The 18,731-nt window shown below is 41.3% G+C and overlaps 1 protein-coding gene across 1 annotated transcript in view; it reads right to left on the minus strand.

Annotated features, from left to right (window-relative positions):
• The window catches only part of zanl (zonadhesin, like), a 222,749-nt gene that overhangs the window by 168,028 nt on the left and 35,990 nt on the right, over positions 1 to 18,731 (minus strand). Inside the window, 11 exon segments of the mRNA XM_034165014.1 lie at positions 907 to 1,035; positions 1,575 to 1,723; positions 2,200 to 2,444; positions 2,942 to 3,083; positions 3,191 to 3,384; positions 9,009 to 9,147; positions 9,311 to 9,504; positions 9,603 to 9,744; positions 9,994 to 10,129; positions 14,677 to 14,805; positions 18,557 to 18,705. Coding sequence (XP_034020905.1) covers positions 907 to 1,035; positions 1,575 to 1,723; positions 2,200 to 2,444; positions 2,942 to 3,083; positions 3,191 to 3,384; positions 9,009 to 9,147; positions 9,311 to 9,504; positions 9,603 to 9,744; positions 9,994 to 10,129; positions 14,677 to 14,805; positions 18,557 to 18,705 — 1,748 coding nt within the window.

Consider the following 18,731-nt stretch of genomic DNA (forward strand, 5'->3'; position numbering starts at 1 on the left):
GAAACAGGGTAAGTTCTGGATGTGAGTGTTTGAAATCTGTGACTGGGAGGAGCTACTGACCTTCAGATTTCTTATTCGTCCATACTATCACTGTCTTTATTTTAGGGCATCAAAGTAATTTTATAAGATTACTCCAACAACGACTCTTAGTCATATTTTGGATTTCTGGCACATTACTGTCTGGGGGAGGAATATTTTGTGTGAACTGGAAACAAATGTGTTGGAATAATGATCCACATGATTTAAGGTTGTGTTCTTGTTGTTTTGAAGGCAGATCACAACATTAATCCATCACAGGGTCACGAACATCCCCTTGACCCCCTGTGAAAGCTGAATCTTCCCCTGTGTGTTCACACAATTTCCACTCAGCCACAGCAGGAGGAAGAAAGAAATGTGACTTTAAAATGTGGTAAAAACAAATCAAGCTCTGTTTCTCTCCACTACACCAGATTCTGTAGAGACTTTCATGTCCAAACTTAAGACGCACTTATTTTCCATTTCGTATGGCCAGCATACAATGCAGTTTACTTTTTACTCGTTTTACTATGCTTTTTAATGTATTAATTTATTTTATTTTGTTTTCTTTATTGTTTTGTGCGACTCTGTTGTGATTTGGTGCTATATAAAATGAATAAATAGAAATTGAATTGAAATTGTACTTGCATCTTTTATTTTTGAGTTCAGTTTAATGTACATGTTTGGTGAAGCTGCTTGTGTAAAGCACATGTGAGTGTTGCACTCTTGAAGCATATCAAAGCCAAAGCACTAGACTTTAGACTGAACTTTGGTGGAGGTGGAGCAAATGATTTGTTGTGACAGACAAGAGGAAGGTGTCAGCTTTGTAGGTGACCACATCTCACTTTGAGATGAACATGTCAGTGGGGAGACAGAAGAGCTCAAACTCACTTTGGATCAGTGACCCAGCTGTGTCCAAAGTCATTGGCTTTATTGGTCAGTGATCCATCTGGCTTACGGAAGTCATCTTTGGCATTCCCGTTATAGTCTCCACACAGTCCACAGAGCTGGTTCTTGTAGCTGTAGCTGACAAGTTTAATGTTGGTCAGAAAACATGAAAGAAATATTTCATTCAGACATTTCACAGAGGATATGTATAATTATTTAATTATTTCTTTGGATAATTCCAAAAATGATTCAATATCCACTCAGTGATGAGAACAGTCTGGCTTCAGACCCAACAAATCAACCATCGAGCACGTTCTCACTCTGTGAGCTCTCAATTATATGCAAACATAAATACGGGCAGTGCTTCTTTGATGTTTTCAGTGTCACAAAGGAGTTGATTGGGTTGTCCAGGCTGCTCTGTGAGACATCCTGAGAATCTGATTGTGCTGTGTGGACTGGAGACAGAATCTCTAAATTTCTCTGAATGAAAACTGACATTTCACAAGAACGTGTTCTGTTGCCATCAAGGATACAAGGCAGTTAAATAGTATGTTGAATGTAGAAATATGGAGAACCACCACATGTTCTCTGACCTGACCTCTGTAATAACATCTAAATGATTTATGAAAAAGGTTTGACTTCAGACACCGACCACTGAAGTTTTCACTCACTCTTTGATAACTTTGATGTCCATGAAGTGGTTTCCATCATAGCGAACAGTAACACCAAAGTTCATGTTCACAGTGTAGTGTTTTCCTGATTTGAACACAGAGACACTGGAGGCCGGACTCACTGGCAGGTTTACGTTGGTTCCATTCAGCTACGTGGGAATAAAAGGTGACAAACACAGAATTAATATTCAGTTAAACTTGAAGATTCACTGGAACAGATTCAAAACAATTATGAAAAAGAACAAACAGTAAAGCAAAATTAGCATCATATCTTGATAAACTGCAAATTGGTGTTGACACAGAAGCAAGCTGTACTTTGCAGATAAAGTAAACCCTTTGAATGAGTCCACAGCACATTTTTCACGTCATAAAATTTGGAAATTGGATGACCATAAGTCACATATTCAGTTTTCAATTCAAATGCATCATGTTGGTGTTGAGAGGTAAAATTACAAATACAGTTTCACTGCCCAAATACGTTTGGACCTGACTGCATGGACCTTAAGAGGAAATCAGAGTTGTGGTTTCAACGTGGTCCTATGTCCCAAAAACTGAATGGATTATCTCTGTTATCAGACCATGATTGTCATAGTGTGTTTTGGTGCGTCCTTCCCTCTTCTCTCACCTGCACAGTTCCGCCTTTGAGGATGGAGATCTTTACCATCTGCACATGAACATGTACAGCCTTCACATAGGAGACAGAGGGGTTGTTATATCGGTTCTCATTGTCAGCGTGGACCTCAAAATATGGCAGAGTTGTATCGTTGCAGACTTCAGACATCACATAACTGCAGCTGCCCATGAAGTCGTATTTGCGTTTGTCAAAGGTGGTGTAGTGAGGATCTCCAGATGCGATGCAAGTGGATGTACCTGAGGACATCATACATAAATAACTACATCTTAGTAAAATTTTAACAGCGTTTACTTTTCCTTTGTTCAAGCCCTTGACCTAAAGCTAAAAGTAAACTCCAATCATGATGTGCAAACACTTATGGACCTAAGTGTCTGCCCTCCATGGTATCCGCTGGCTCTTTACCTTCACCATTCAAAGTTCTGACTGTCACTAATGTCCTTCTAACTTGCTTTCTCACCCAGTGCTCCAATGGATCCGGTATAGAAATTTTCTTTGTGATCTGCATGTTTGTAAAATATACACCAAAAACCCTTCCTGACCCAAACCAACTCATGTTCAACACTCTGAAGTTCCCACAGTTCTACGATCGTACATGCAGATGTTCTTCTTGTTTTTGTCTTGTTTCATACTTGTGAGACAAACAAAGTCAGGACTGGTGTGATCCGATACTTCAGCAGTTCCGTCTTTGTGGTTTTGTTTCAGGGTCTTAAAAAGTTCCTGATGATGTCATTACCTTTAGGATAGCAGCCTGGAACTCCGTTCACCTCACGGCATTCTTCAGTGGAGTCACAGGAATTATCGACACATTCCAAAGTGTAGTTTCCTGCACAGCGACACATCTTAGAGCACCCATCTCCAAACACAACCTCACCCGGCTGGAAAAGACACATCCAACAAAACATCATCCTCAAGTACTTCAGGTACATGAATGGAGAACACACTGACAGATGAACTGCTGGGAATGTCAGCAGTGACCTCTGACCTCATAATAGTTATTGTGGTCGTCCAGACAACCGCATTTGTCCAGCGGGACACAGCGCCGTCCCTTGAAGACAAAACCTGTTTTGCAAAAGCAACCAGAGATACAGGAGCCAGTACAGTTGGACGACGGTTCCATGCAGGTGGGGATGCAAGCTGGACCACATTCTATATATTCAGCATCAGGAGGACATGGATCTGTGCAGGAGACAGACATCAAACAGGAACAAATATATCAAAGTAAACTGAAACACGTCTACATTCAGGCTGTGATTCACTTTACATTCAGAAACACATGAATTCAGGGGGCGCTAGTGCGCATTCAAAGGATGTAGATGTGTTTAACTTGTGCAACGACCGCAACTTTGACAAACTGCATTTGCACCACATTTTATTTACTTACAGGCTTAGATTTTTTTTTTTGGTGATTTGTCTTCCATGAACCGTGCTCGTCGTGACCATGAATAATGCCGGAGTCAAGCGCCTCAAGTAAAATCAAGACCATGGAAGGCTACGTTAGCACGATTAGCAGTGCTAAGACTAGCGGTAGCAGAAGCCGCGCTGAAGAATCCTCCTCTAAGTCTCAAGAGGCTGATACTTATGCAGTGTGCAAGGATATGTCTGATACCATTCTGCGTGGGATTAATGAGCGTTTCGACGCCTTTGAGACTAAGTTTCAGGCGCTTTTAGAAGCGCAGGCTGACCTGCAGCAGCGCATGACGGGCCAAGAGCCAGCTACTAGCGGCCTTGATGTGCGCATTTGGGAACTTGAAGCCAAGTGTACAAAATTGGAAGAGCATGCTAATCAACTCCAAGGCAAAATACTGGATTTAGAGGCTCGCTGTCGCAGGCACAATATAAAGATTGTCGGCATAGAGGAAGGGTCCGAGGAAGGAAGCCCTACTGACTTTGTGTCCCGCTTAATCCCGGAGTTGTTGGGCGAGGATCATTTTCCGCATCCGGTGAAAGTCAACCATGCGCATCGCTCTTTACAGCCCAAACCAGCGGCGGGCGCAAAACCCCGTACCATACTGGCCCACATTCATCATTTCCAGGTGAAGGAACTAGTTCTACGCCGCAGCAGACAACAGCCGATGGAGTATAAAAGGAATAAAGTGCTGATCTTCCCGGATTACACCAACGAAGTGATGACTCAATGTCGTGCTTTCCATGGTGCGATGCATGCCCTGTGTAAAGGTGGGATTAAACACATATTACGTTATCCTGCCAAGCTTCATGTTTACTGGCAAGACAATGAGGCACCAAGGATTTTTACTGACCCAAGGGATGCTATGAAAGAGGCTACCCGTTTCTTGAAAGATGACAAAACACGGGAGAAATGAGAAAAAGTATCACAGTGGTTAGTACTGCACGGTTTTCAGTTAACGATGCTTGTTCGCATTGGACTAGGTGAGCGTTACACCTCATGCCAGTCAAATCCGTCAAAGTGCTTATTCGGACTGTCTCATTTGTTTAATTTTGCACAATTCAACTAAGTGCTGTTTGGTTATGCACGAACGTGGATTTTGTGCTTCTGAGCACTAACTTGGCTTTACTTTTGAACCTTGTCTGTTTATCATTCTTAGAATTTAGTGGTGTGTTTTGTATGCTGCAATCTTGCGGTTGGAGCATGTACAGAGAGAGGATTAGTCCGGCAGCTCCAGTTTTGGTAAAGAGGGAATATTTCGTGTCAGGTTCAAGGGGACACGAGGGTAAGGGTGGGTATGGGATTAATGTGTTTTCTCTGTTTTGTGGCTCAGACATGCTTGTGTTGTTCATGTTCAATTGTGTCTTTATATACTTGCCAGTGGCTATTATTTTGGCTTTTAACTAACCCTTTAGAGATAAATTGTCATTTCAGGGAGTTCTATAGTGAGCTTTATTCTTCTAAGCAGAATGTTACACAATGTGACTTAAATAACTTCTTTGATTCCTTGCCACTGCCCAAGCTGAGTGATATAGCAAGAACCGAGCTGGATTCTGATTTTACGTTACAGGAGGTAACTACCACAATAAAATCATTTCTGTCAGGAAAGGCAGCTGGGTCAGATGGATTTAGCAGTGAATTCTACAAGAAGTTTTGTGACATTCATGCTCCGCTTTTACTCTGAATGATGTCATATTCTAAAAATGAAAGAATGTTGCCCAAAACCCTATATGAGGCCAACATGTCCCTTATTTTAAAAAAGAATAGAGAGGAAACTGATCCAGCTAGCTTTAGGCCAATTGTGCTTCAAAATGTTGATGAAAGATAATTACAAAAAATTTTGGCAACCCGATTAAATAAGCATTTGGCCTCCATTGTTGTGTGGGCCGCTGAAGAGGAGGTACTGCTGGCCCACCACCACCAGAGGGCGCCCTGCCTGGAGTGCGGGCTCCAGGCACCAGAGGGCGCTACCGCATCATGGGAGTAATCTGGGTGACAGCTGTCACCCATCACCAAACACAGCTGTTTCTACTCAGCACCGAGGTATATCAGGAGGACGGCGTCTCCACCTCAGTGCCGAGATATCGCCTAAGACCAAGGTAACATTCTCTGCAGCATATTCTGTGATTGACAAACTTGTTAAACCTTTCAGGACTGGTGACTACTGAGACCCTCCTTCTTTGGATAAGTACTCACCTTCCTGCTGAACTTTGCCAAGAGGTGGAGGCGGCTTCTCCCCTCTCTGTACTGGGTGCGTTCATCCACTCCCGTGTGTTCTTGCTCTCTCCTGCCAGCAGTACCGGATCCGACGAGCGGAGGCAGTGGCCACCTGGGAATTCGGGACTTGGCGGTTCCAGTATTTCCAGGGTTCGGTGGCAGTGGAGATCTGGGTGGTTCCGGTTCGACTGAGACGGACGTCTCCTATCTTCGAGCCTGCCCACACGACACCAGCGGATTCGACCCTAAACATTGTGTTTGTTATACTACTCGTGCTTGTTTCAGTAGTAAATCTTGTTTTTTACTTCCTCCATTGTCCATTCATTGCGCCCCCTGTTGTGGGTCCGTGTTCCTACACTTTCACAACATCCATCATTCATCCTGATCAAACAGGATTTATTCCTTGCAGGCTCTCTTTTTCAAATGTTTCAAATGTTCTCAATGCTGATCATAGCGGAGCAGCAATCTTGTCGTTTGATGCGCACAAAGCCTTTGATCAGGTGGAGTGGCCTTATATGTTTGAGTTATTGCATAGATTCGGATTTGGCGAAACATTCATATCCTGGGTAGGGGTGATATATGCTAGCCCTTCATGCTCCATTCTGACTAATGGTGACAGGTCATAACCATTCCCTTTACAACGTTCAGTCCAGCAGGGTTGCCCTCTTTCCCCGGCCCTTTTTGCTATTGTGATAGAACCCCTCGCTTTAAAAATAAGAGCACATCCATGCCTTGAAGGTCTTCAGGAGGGAGGAGTGGAAACACTTATTAGTTTATATGCCAGTGATGTAATAATGTACCTTCGGGATCCTGTGGAGTCATTTCCCATTCTACTTGAAGTTATAAACTCTTTCGGCAGAATATCTGGATACACAATTAACTGGTCAAAAAGTGACTTTATGCCCCTCTCTGCAACTTACCTTCCAGGTTTTCTAGAAAATAATTCCATTTAAAATTGTTAATGATCATTTATGTTATCTAGGTTTGACTATACCAAAAAATCCTAAACTAATATTTAAATTAAACTATGCAGAATTCATATTGAAACTTAAACAAAACATTGAATACTGGAAATTATTACCTTTGTCAATGATTGGCTGTATTAATTCTGTCAATATGATCTCTCTCCCTAGATTTCTTTACTTGTGTCAAAATCTCTCAATTTTTCTAACCTCTGCATTTTTTAAAGAATTAGATTCCATCATAGTTTGCAACATTTGGAACAATAAAAAGCCCAGAATCTCAAAGGTACACATGCAGAAGCCCAAAGCAGAAGATGGTCTTGGCATGCCAGTTTTCAGACATTACTATTGGGCCGCCAACATTAGAGTCCTGATGTTTTGGCGACAGGCAGCCACAGACAATCTAACTTTTGCAACCCCTTTATGGCTTAAGATGGAGGCTAACTCCGTTAATGACTCCTCCTTACCAGCCATGCTCTTTTCTAAGCTTGATAAAGTTGAATCCCTTGGGAAGCTTTGCTTTGTGTTGAAACACTCAGTCAGAATTTTAAACCAGGTTAGGAGCTTTCTGGTATTACCGGAAACTTCTGTACAAACACCTATATGTTTTAAACATTTATTTTTGCCCCCTTGGTTGGACAAATCCTATTGTGACTGGAGACAGAAGGGCTTAGTCTCAATTGAAAATTTCTATATTGATGGTAAATTTGCATCGTTCAGCCAGCTGAGAGAAAAATACAATCTGCCTCATTCCAATTTTTTCGTTATTTGCAAGTTAGGCACTACATCCAATCCAAAATTAGACATTTCGAACATCTCCCAGCAGAACATGAGCTTTTCAAAGTCCTCAAAAGCCCTCCTGACTCCAGACATTTAATTTCTAAAATTGTGTACTTGTTGGATGACTGCCTTAACGTACGTACAGTTAAAATAAGGGATACCTGGAGGGAGGAGTTGGGTGTGGAGTTGTCTGAATCCATGTGGGATGAGTGTTTGTCCATAATCTGCTCTTGCTCAGTAAACAGTAGACACCAGCTTATACAGTTTAAGATTGTTCATCGTTTACATTATTCTAAAGTCAGGTTGCATAAAATTTATCCCTTTGTCTCACCAATTTGTGACAGGTGTAAAACATCAGATGGCACATTATCTCATGCTTTTTGGTTCTGCTCTTCAATAACAGGTTTTTGGTGTAAAATATTTGACTGGTACTCTAAGACCTACAAAAAGCCTCTTCAGCCTGACGCAGGACTCACCATTTTTGGCATTACAAAGACAATTAAGGACCTCCCTGCATTCATGCAGCAACCTCTGGGATTAGGAATGGTTGTTGCCAAAAGACTAATCTTGAAAGAATGGAAATCTTCTACTGCCCCCTCCTTTCAAATGTGGATCACTGACATGATGTATCTAATTCAAATGGAAAGACTCAGATCTTTAAGAACGTGTTCAATGAGAAAATTCACAAGTGCTTGAAGTCTGTTCCTTGTGTACTTGGACCCTGAACCATCCCTTAGTTATGCTGCTATAGACTTAGACTGCTGGGGGGTTCCCATGATGCACTGAGTGTTTCTTTCTCTTTTTGCTCTGTATGCACCACTCTGCATTTAATCATTAGTGATTGATCTCTGCTCCCCTCCACAGCATGTCTTTTTCCTGATTCTCTCCCTCAGTCAGTCCCCCAACCAGTCCCAGCAGAAGACTGCCCCTCCCTGAGCCTGTTTCTGCTGTAGGTTTCTTCCTGTTAAAAGGGAGTTTTTCCTTCCCACTGTCGCCAAGTGCTTGCTCACAGGGGGTTGTTTTGACCGTTGGGGTTTTTCCGTAATTATTGTATGGCTTTGCCTTGCAATATAAAGCACCTTGGGGCAACTGTTTGTTGTGATTTGGCGCTATATAAATAAAATTGATTTTTTTTTTTTTTTTTTTGGAGGAGATTAAGGCAGTTTGACATGTTAACCTATGCCAGGTGACAGATATTTCCCTGTCTCTACTCTGAGATGTTACTGTTTAACTGGCAATGTGTATGTGTCTGAGCCACTGTTTGTTTGCTGTTTCTATGTTCTTTGTATGCTGTATGGAAAAATCAGAAATAAAATATTGAAAGAAAAAAAAAGAAACACATGAATTCAGGTTTGTCAGCACCACAGAACGAGACAGATGCTGCAAAGATGAAGTTTGTCTCCGACTTTTTGGGTAGTTTGTGAGAGTAAACTTACTGGTGGGATAGCAGCCCAGCTCTCCTCCCTGGACTTTACATTCATGCAGAGGGGGACATTCAGAGGACACGCAGGTGACAGAGGGAGCGTCACACTTACACTTCTGTTTACAGTCGTCCAGATAAAACTCCTCTCCATGCTGACAGAGACACACAACATTTTACTGTGTTAGTGTTCAAATGAATGAAGAGCTGTTTCTGATGTCCATCATTGATTGATTGATTGACACAAAGTGAAAAGCAGCTGATCAATGAAGCAGCTGCTCCTGTTTTTCATTCTGAAAGAGCTTGAAGACACTTTACCTCATAATACAGCCCGTTGTGTTTGCAGCCACAAGAATTCTTACTGAGGCACTTGTTGCCACTCAGGACAAATCCAGGATCACACACACAGCCCTCAGAGCAGAACCCACTGCAGCCAGAAGGTTTCCCAGCACAGGTTTCCTGGCAGGGGTCTGCACAAGGCTGATAGTGGCTGTTGGGAGGACAGTTCAGAGCTGGACAAAGACACACAAAGTCAGGTTTGACAAAGAACTGCTGGGATCAGATCAAATATGACGTCACTCTTTCATCCACTCATTCATCCGACACTCACGGCAGAAGGTTTGGTTCCTCCAGAGTCCCACAGTGACTCCACGGTCCTGGCATTCGTTGACATAAGCTTCAATGGCTTCACACAAAATGCGCACGGCTCCATCCAGCTCACACAGATCAAACACACAATCCCTGAAGTAGTTCTGACAACACACACACAGACATCCAAAGTACAGAGTCTGAATATGTGACAAATTCATTAATGACACCACAAGTACACAATGAAAGAGACAAAGTTTAAGACTTTTGATGTCCAAAATCCAGTTTTTCCACTGTCAAAGTATATAAAAGCAAATAATAAAAAATAAAAAAAATCACTTGTTGGAGAGGCAGCAGCATTTATACTATGAGATAAAATTATATTTTCAAAAAGAAGACTAGTTGTCACTTACATTGGGGTTGACTTTTGAACGACAAACAGTGAAGGGTCCATTTTTATCCAGCAGGATTCCACAGTATCCAGAGCTTTCATACAGATCCTGATCTTCATAACTGCATCCAGGGACGGTGGTGTTTGGCTTATTACAGCTGTCAACACAGACAAAAGTGTCCCACAAGTTCAACTGTTACATCCAAACAGGAGGTGATGGATTCTATGAGAAACTAACAAACTAGTTTTCTCATACAGTAGGATCTTCATGTCAGGATTTCCCCCGATCCTGGTTTTAACTGTCTTTTAACCAGTGTCATGTGCTAGTTTCTCCACCAGATGGTGCGCTCAGTCATTTTTCACACTTGGATCAGATGAGTGATTGATTATTGACAAGACTATTTAAACCCTGACTTTTTGTTCAGTAGTTGCCAGATACTTTGACTTTGCCAGACTCTTGCAGACCTTCCAGAGCTACGATCCATGATCCAGACCGTTGTGCGCTTAAGACACCAGAGCTTCCTGCAGCTAAACTTCAGGTAACCTGGCGTCCCCTCTAATTCCTGTGTTAGAGCGAACTGTCTTTCCTGGTGTTCCAGACTATTCCTTCGTGGCTCCCATGCTGCCCAGGCTCCTGGTTCCTGGCTACCTGCACAACTACGCCACTTTGGAACTCCTCGGCTCTCTGCTCAGAGCGCGACCTTGCTACACGCCAGTTAAGTTCCTCATCTTAGTGGGATCCTGTTCTCACTCGTACCTGTCTGTGACTGTGCTATGATAAAGAACTGTTCCAAGAACTCTTCCTATGAACTGCATGAACTGAAATCAAACAATTAAGAACCCACCTGTATCAAGTCCTGAGTAATTGGAACTGCGTCACAACGCACATCACTTGACTTCTGGATACAATTTCTTAACTGTGAACAATTCCTGAACAGTAAACCTTATTTCTTAGAAGAGAACATTATATCCTCAATTCCTGTGTTAAGCCTTTTGTGAACTGTGACTGTTTTCAGGCTCCAACATTACGAGTGCATTCACTCAACCTTGTGTGTCTTTATTCCCCATAGTTCCTGGTTTCGGAGGCGAGCGTTCCACCTGGTCCTGGTCCATGAACCTTAGTAATCATTCTCCTTCAAGACTGACTCGGGATACTGCAGCTCCCTATTTTCACCGCCAGGAGGCGGGCCACCTCTCCACACTGCAGGCACTGCAGCGCAGCACCTTTTCTTTATTGTTTATAAATAAATATATTTTCCTTTGTACTCCTTCCCGTGTCCATCTTCCTGCATTTGAGTCCATTGCCTGAAACGGTCCAGTCCCGTCCGGACCCCTAACCATAACACTTAACTGGAACAGAAACAGGATGAGTTCTGGATGTGAGTGTTTGAAATCTGTGACTGAGAGGAGCTACTGACTTCAGATTTCTTATTCGTCCATACGATCACTGTCTTTATTTTCGGGCATCAAAGTAATTTTGTAAGATTACTCCAATAACAACTCTTCTGCATATTTTAGATTCCTGGCACATTGCTGTCTGGGGGATGTATATTTTGTGTGAACTGGACACAAATGTGTTGGAATAATGATCCACATGATTTAAGGTTGTGTTCTTGTTTTGAAAGCAGATCACAACATTAATCCTTCACAGGGTCACGAATATCCCCTTGACCCCCTGTGAAAGTTGAATCTTCCCCTGTGTGTACACCCAATTTCCACTCAGCCACAGCAGGAGGAAGAAATGTGACTTTCAAATTTGACAAAAAGAAGTCAAGTTCTGTTTATCTACATTACTTGTCTTTATTTTAGAATTCAGTTTAATGTTCCTGTTACTCTGTTTGTTGTGCACGTTGTACGTGTTTGGTGAACTTGCTTATGTAAAGCGCATCTGATTTTTGCGCTCTTGAAACATATCAAAGCCAAAGCAATAGACTTTAGACCAAACTCTGGTGGAGTACCCAGCAGTGGGGAATAAGTTTCATTACACTAGAAGTCTTTCAGAAAGCGCTGTAACTAGGTTTAAGGATATGATTCCTTCTTTATGTTCTCTAATGCCATATACCAACACAGTGCAGAGTAGCTACCTAAACTCTGTAAGGGAGATAGAGTATCTCGTCAATAGTTTTACATCCTCATTGAAGACAACTTTGGATGCTGTAGCTCCTCTGAAAAAGAGAGCTTTAAATCAGAAGTGTCTGACTCCGTGGTATAACTCACAAACTCGTAGCTTAAAGCAGATAACCCGTAAGTTGGAGAGGAAATGGCGTCTCACTAATTTAGAAGATCTTCACTTAGCCTGGAAAAAGAGTCTGTTGCTCTATAAAAAAGCCCTTCGTAAAGCTAGGACATCTTTCTACTCATCACTAATTGAAGAAAATAAGAACAACCCCAGGTTTCTTTTCAGCACTGTAGCCAGGCTGACAAAGAGTCAGAGCTCTATTGAGCTGAGTATTCCATTAACTTTAACTAGTAATGACTTCATGACTTTCTTTGCTAACAAAATTTTAACTATTAGAGAAAAAATTACTCATAACCATCCCAAAGACGTATCGTTATCTTTGGCTGCTTTCAGTGATGCCGGTATTTGGTTAGACTCTTTCTCTCCGATTGTTCTGTCTGAGTTATTCTCATTAGTTACTTCATCCAAACCATCAACATGTTTATTAGACCCCATTCCTACCAGGCTGCTCAAGGAAGCCCTACCATTATTTAATGCTTCGATCTTAAATATGATCAATCTATCTTTGTTAGTTGGCTATGTACCACAGGCTTTTAAGGTGGCAGTAATTAAACCATTACTTAAAAAGCCATCACTTGACCCAGCTATCTTAGCTAATTATAGGCCAATCTCCAACCTTCCTTTTCTCTCAAAAATTCTTGAAAGGGTAGTTGTAAAACAGCTAACTGATCATCTGCAGAGGAATGGTCTATTTGAAGAGTTTCAGTCAGGTTTTAGAATTCATCATAGTACAGAAACAGCATTAGTGAAGGTTACAAATGATCTTCTTATGGCCTCGGACAGTGGACTCATCTCTGTGCTTGTTCTGTTAGATCTCAGTGCTGCTTTTGATACTGTTGACCATAAAATTTTATTACAGAGATTAGAGCATGCCATAGGTATTAAAGGCACTGCGCTGCGGTGGTTTGAATCATATTTGTCTAATAGATTACAATTTGTTCATGTAAATGGGGAATCTTCTTCACAGACTAAAGTTAATTATGGAGTTCCACAAGGTTCTGTGCTAGGACCAATTTTATTCACTTTATACATGCTTCCCTTAGGCAGTATTATTAGACGGTATTGCTTAAATTTTCATTGTTACGCAGATGATACCCAGCTTTATCTATCCATGAAGCCAGAGGACACACACCAATTAGCTAAACTGCAGGATTGTCTTACAGACATAAAGACATGGATGACCTCTAATTTCCTGCTTTTAAACTCAGATAAAACTGAAGTTATTGTACTTGGCCCCACAAATCTTAGAAACATGGTGTCTAACCAGATCCTTACTCTGGATGGCATTACCCTGACCTCTAGTAATACTGTGAGAAATCTTGGAGTCATTTTTGATCAGGATATGTCATTCAAAGTGCATATTAAACAAATATGTAGGACTGCTTTTTTGCATTTACGCAATATCTCTAAAATCAGAAAGGTCTTGTCTCAGAGTGATGCTGAAAAAACTAATTCATGCATTTATTTCCTCTAGGCTGGACTATTGTAATTCATTATTATCAGGTTGTCCTAAAAGTTCCCTAAAAAGCCTTCAGTTAATTCAAAATGCTGCAGCTAGAGTACTGACGGGGACTAGAAGGAGAGAGCATATCTCACCCATATTGGCCTCTCTTCATTGGCTTCCTGTTAATTCTAGAATAGAATTTAAAATTCTTCTTCTTACTTATAAGGTTTTGAATAATCAGGTCCCATCTTATCTTAGGGACCTCGTAGTACCATATTACCCCAATAGAGCGCTTCGCTCTCAGACTGCAGGCTTACTTGTAGTTCCTAGGGTTTGTAAGAGTAGAATGGGAGGCAGAGCCTTCAGCTTTCAGGCTCCTCTCCTGTGGAACCAGCTCCCAATTCAGATCAGGGAGACAGACACCCTCTCTACTTTTAAGATTAGGCTTAAAACTTTCCTTTTTGCTAAAGCTTATAGTTAGGGCTGGATCAGGTGACCCTGAACCATCCCTTAGTTATGCTGCTATAGACGTAGACTGCTGGGGGGTTCCCATGATGCACTGTTTCTTTTTCTTTTTGCTCTGTATGCACCACTCTGCATTTAATCATTAGTGATCGATCTCTGCTCCCCTCCACAGCATGTCTTTTCCTGGTTCTCTCCCTCAGCCCCAACCAGTCCCAGCAGAAGACTGCCCCTCCCTGAGCCTGGTTCTGCTGGAGGTTTCTTCCTGTTAAAAGGGAGTTTTTCCTTCCCACTGTAGCCAAGTGCTTGCTCACAGGGGGTCGTTTTGACCGTTGGGGTTTTACATAATTATTGTATGGCCTTGCCTTACAATATAAAGCGCCTTGGGGCAACTGTTTGTTGTGATTTGGCGCTATATAAAAAAAATTGATTGATTGATTGATTGAGGTGGAGCAAATGATTTGTTGTGACAGACAAGAGGAAGGTGTCAGCTTTGTAGGTGACCACATCTCACTTTGAGATGAACATGTCAGTGGGGAGACAGAAGAGCTCAAACTCACTTTGGATCAGTGACCCAGCTGTGTCCAAAGTCATTGGCTTTATTGGTCAGTGATCCATCTGGCTTACGGAAGTCATCTTTGGCATTCCCGTTATAGTCTCCACACAGTCCACAGAGCTGGTTCTTGTAGCTGCAGATGACAAGTTTAAAGTTGGTCAGAAAACATGAAAGAAATAGTTCATTCAGACATCTCACAGAGGATATGTATAATTATTTAATTATTTATTTGAGTAATTCCAAAAATGACTCAGTATCCACTCAGTGATGAGAACAGTCTGGCTTCAGACCCAACAAATCAACCATCGAGCACGTTCTCACTCTGTGAGCTCTCAATTATATGCAAACATAAATATGGGCAGTGCTTCTTTGATGTTTTCAGCATCACAAAGGAGTTGATTGTGTTGTCCAGGCTGCTCTGTGGGACATCCTGAGAATCTGATTGTGCTGTGTGGACTGAGACAGAATCTCAAAATTTTTCTGAATGAAAACTGAGAAGGACTAATTTCAGAATGATGTGTTCTGTTGCCATCGAGGATACAAGGCAGTTAAATAGTGAGTTGGATGTAGAAATACCATCAGTTTCTATTTAATCTACCAGATGGCGGATGCAGCCCATTAGCTGTTGCCAAGCAGCCACCATCTTGCTTTGCATTATTATGTGTTGTCAGTAGGTATGTGGAGATTATACAAATTGGCAGTGGTGGGCACACTTCCGATAATCCGATAACAGATAATTATCGAAGATAATGTTTTCGTTTTCGGATTATCTTTTTAGATAACTTTAAAAACCATTATCAGACTAATTATCTTCCAATGAATTGTCCTCCGATAACTTTTAGACCGATAATGCAGTAAACCCAGCTGAACAAAAGCAAACATTTTTAAAATTTAAAATCAGTTGAGACCTACCTGGTAAAAGTTTCCTAACAGATGTATATAGTTCTACCCTCTGCAAACAGTAGAGAGATACTCCAGGAAAAACCACTCTACCTCTGCAGGCAAAGGAAAACTAGTCTCACACACACACAAAAACATTTTCTTTAACACCATACTGATATGCTGGCAATATCACCCAAGTCATCCAGAGGCATACATTTTTAACTTATGGTTCAAATTTTAACAAAACTAATTTTGGACAAGTTATTTAAAATTACTGTCATGTCTGAAGTTTTATAAAGTGAAAATATCAGATATATGTTTTAGTTTTAAAATAATGTGCTAATTTTTAAGGTTTTGTGAGCACATGCTGAGCCCAGCAGTGCATTATGGGTAGGACAGGGTTTTCACGACAGGACAAATGCATTTCAGACACTCTGTTCAGGCTCCATGGACAGCAGCAGTAAACTCTAGTGCATAAAACTCTCATGAATATATTCTCTCGGTTTATAGACGTTATTGTATTTGCGTTTGTTAAATTCCACACATCTTAAATGCAGCAGACGGATTATCTGGGATTTTGTTTTGGAAAGATTTCCAGGCCTCTACTGCCATCTACTGGGCAGTGGTGTTCATGGCAGTTCTTTTTTTTTTTTTTTTTTACAAATTAAATTTAAAAACAAAGCAACAACAACAACAAAACATTACAAGACAGCTCTGCGGTGTTTGCACAGGCACAGTGCGAGCGGTTGGACACTTGTAGCTCTGCAGCAGCAGGAAACCCTCACGACGGCCGACCAGAATAATATCAAACAGGTTTGATTTTCATTCGACCATACGATCGGCGATCAGGAGGTGGTCGTCAGATGTTAAACGCAGCTTGTTACTCCATGTACACTACACGATGCAGGACGCACGATTAACCTGAAACTCGGTCCAAAAAATTCTCTCGCAGAGTGTAAAGCCAACATTTATGTGTCAATATTGAGTGCATGTTTTACAACATCATAAAACGTGCGCACATTCTCTCCACATATAAAACATTTTGCGATGACACTTCCAGGGCTCCGTAAAAATGCCTGTTTTTACAAATAAAAAGTGGAATATTTTACAAAAGAACATTTATCTCAATTATCTGTAAACACCAACACATGACACATGTCACAGTAACGTGTTGGTTTACATAATGAATGATTGAACCAATCAGTGTTTAGCAAAGGCACATTTTATCCAGAATCCTTTGCAATTTGTCTGTGTGTGTTACAAAACCTCAGAATTAGTGCATTATTCAACATTAAAAGATATATGTTATATTTTAACTTTGTACAAATGACAGAATTGACATTAATGGAGTTATTCTATCAGTATTCACACAAAACATAAGTCAGGATGCCTTTATTTTTCAAGATCTCCGCCTGACCGGAGCATTGTGATTGGTAGAGAGCTGGCTTTGTGACTGCTCTCAGGGTACTTCAGTGCTGTAGCCGTGTAGCTTCCAGCAGGGGGCAGCATGTTCAAACATAGAAATGCTGACTCATTGTTTGAGTCTTATATCGCTTCTAAACGCGATCGTGGTGTTAAAACTCAAATTCAGCTTGTTAGTAGTTGCAAATGTACCAGAGACAACACTGGAATTTATCGGTTATTTGTAACTTCCGATACATTTTTGGGTGGTTTATCGGTTTATCTTTATCAAAGATAACTTTTCAGTTATCTGATTATCTGTTATCGAAGTTAATTTTTTGGTTATCTGTGCCCACCACTGCGAATTGGTATCTAGATACATACATGCATGATGCGAGTGCATCGATTCAATTGACGGGTTGAATCGTGTTGCATCGCTCGCTGTCTGCTTGCATCGATTTTTCCGAGGCACATGGAATGCACCACGGATGGTTTGGGACATCGGATCGGCCATTGTTGAGGGTGTTTATTGAGAAAAGGATTATTTCTTGACCTTGATTGCAGACTGCAGCGGGTCTGCTTGAAGCAACGAAGCAGCGCTTTGACCCGCTGTTCGCTGGTTCTCTGCTTCACTGGTTTTCAGAAGTGGCAAGTCCACTGGTGTGAGCACCAGCCGGTGCATAGATTGAAGTTATTTATGACCAGAGATCAAGGATTCACCATGTACATCTCCACACTGCAGTGAACAATTTCATATTTATTTACTTTAAGACTCAATGTTGTTGTTAACATAGAAAACCTGTAAAGCCTACTTTTAGTACACAGAAAATTCACAAGAGGTACTGATACGGGAATCGATCAAGAATTGGCTTGATAAGCAGATTCGATAATGGCATTGATTGATGAAATCTTATCAATACCCATCCCTAATTTTATCGCTGGTAATGTATCGAGGTGTGTATCGAATCGTTGTCAGCTGTGTAAAAGCGGCACCACGGGTGGGTTAAGAGAAGTCTTTAATAATATCTTTAGTATGATGCGAGCGTGTGAAGCTCTTACTTTCACCCCTGATTATTTCCCATCTTTAACTTAACTTCATAAAAAAATAAATAAATTAAGAATCAAACTAGTATCTCGTGTCGTGGCAGACTGTGTGCTTAAATATGTTCCTGTTTGACAAACTGATGGTATTATTTACTATCTTGACAAAATTCATAACTCCAGGTGAACTCTTCACAACGCCTGGACCGGGACTGATCCTCTTCTGTATTTGTTTTGACAAATATTAGCTGTACAAATGTGGGAATGAGTTTAAATAAATGTAGCAGCATGGAAAATGCAGATTTATGGTGAAACTCTCTTGAAAACATTGATCATGTCCATTGATTTCTATTTATGTGTGGTTGCTCAACGCGAACCAAGATGGTGCTCTGTCAACAGCCAGCGAATGAGCGGATCAGCCCAGTCCTCCATCTAGTGACTCAGTAGAAACTGATGAGAAATATGGAGGACCAGCACATGTTCTCTGACCTGACCTCTGTAATTACATCTGAATGATTTCTGAAAAAGGTTTGACTTCAGGCACTGAAGTTTTCACTCACTCTTTGATAACTTTGATGTCCATGAAGTGGTTTCCATCATAGCGAACAGTAACACCAAAGCTCATGTTCACAGTGTAGTGTTTTCCTGACTTGAACACAGAGACACTGGAGGCCGGACTCACTGGCAGGTTTACATTGCTTCCATTCAGCTATGTCGGAATAAAAGGTGACAAAC

The sequence above is a fragment of the Thalassophryne amazonica genome, chromosome 23, assembly GCF_902500255.1.
Source record: "Thalassophryne amazonica chromosome 23, fThaAma1.1, whole genome shotgun sequence".
Lineage (NCBI taxonomy): Eukaryota > Metazoa > Chordata > Actinopteri > Batrachoidiformes > Batrachoididae > Thalassophryne > Thalassophryne amazonica.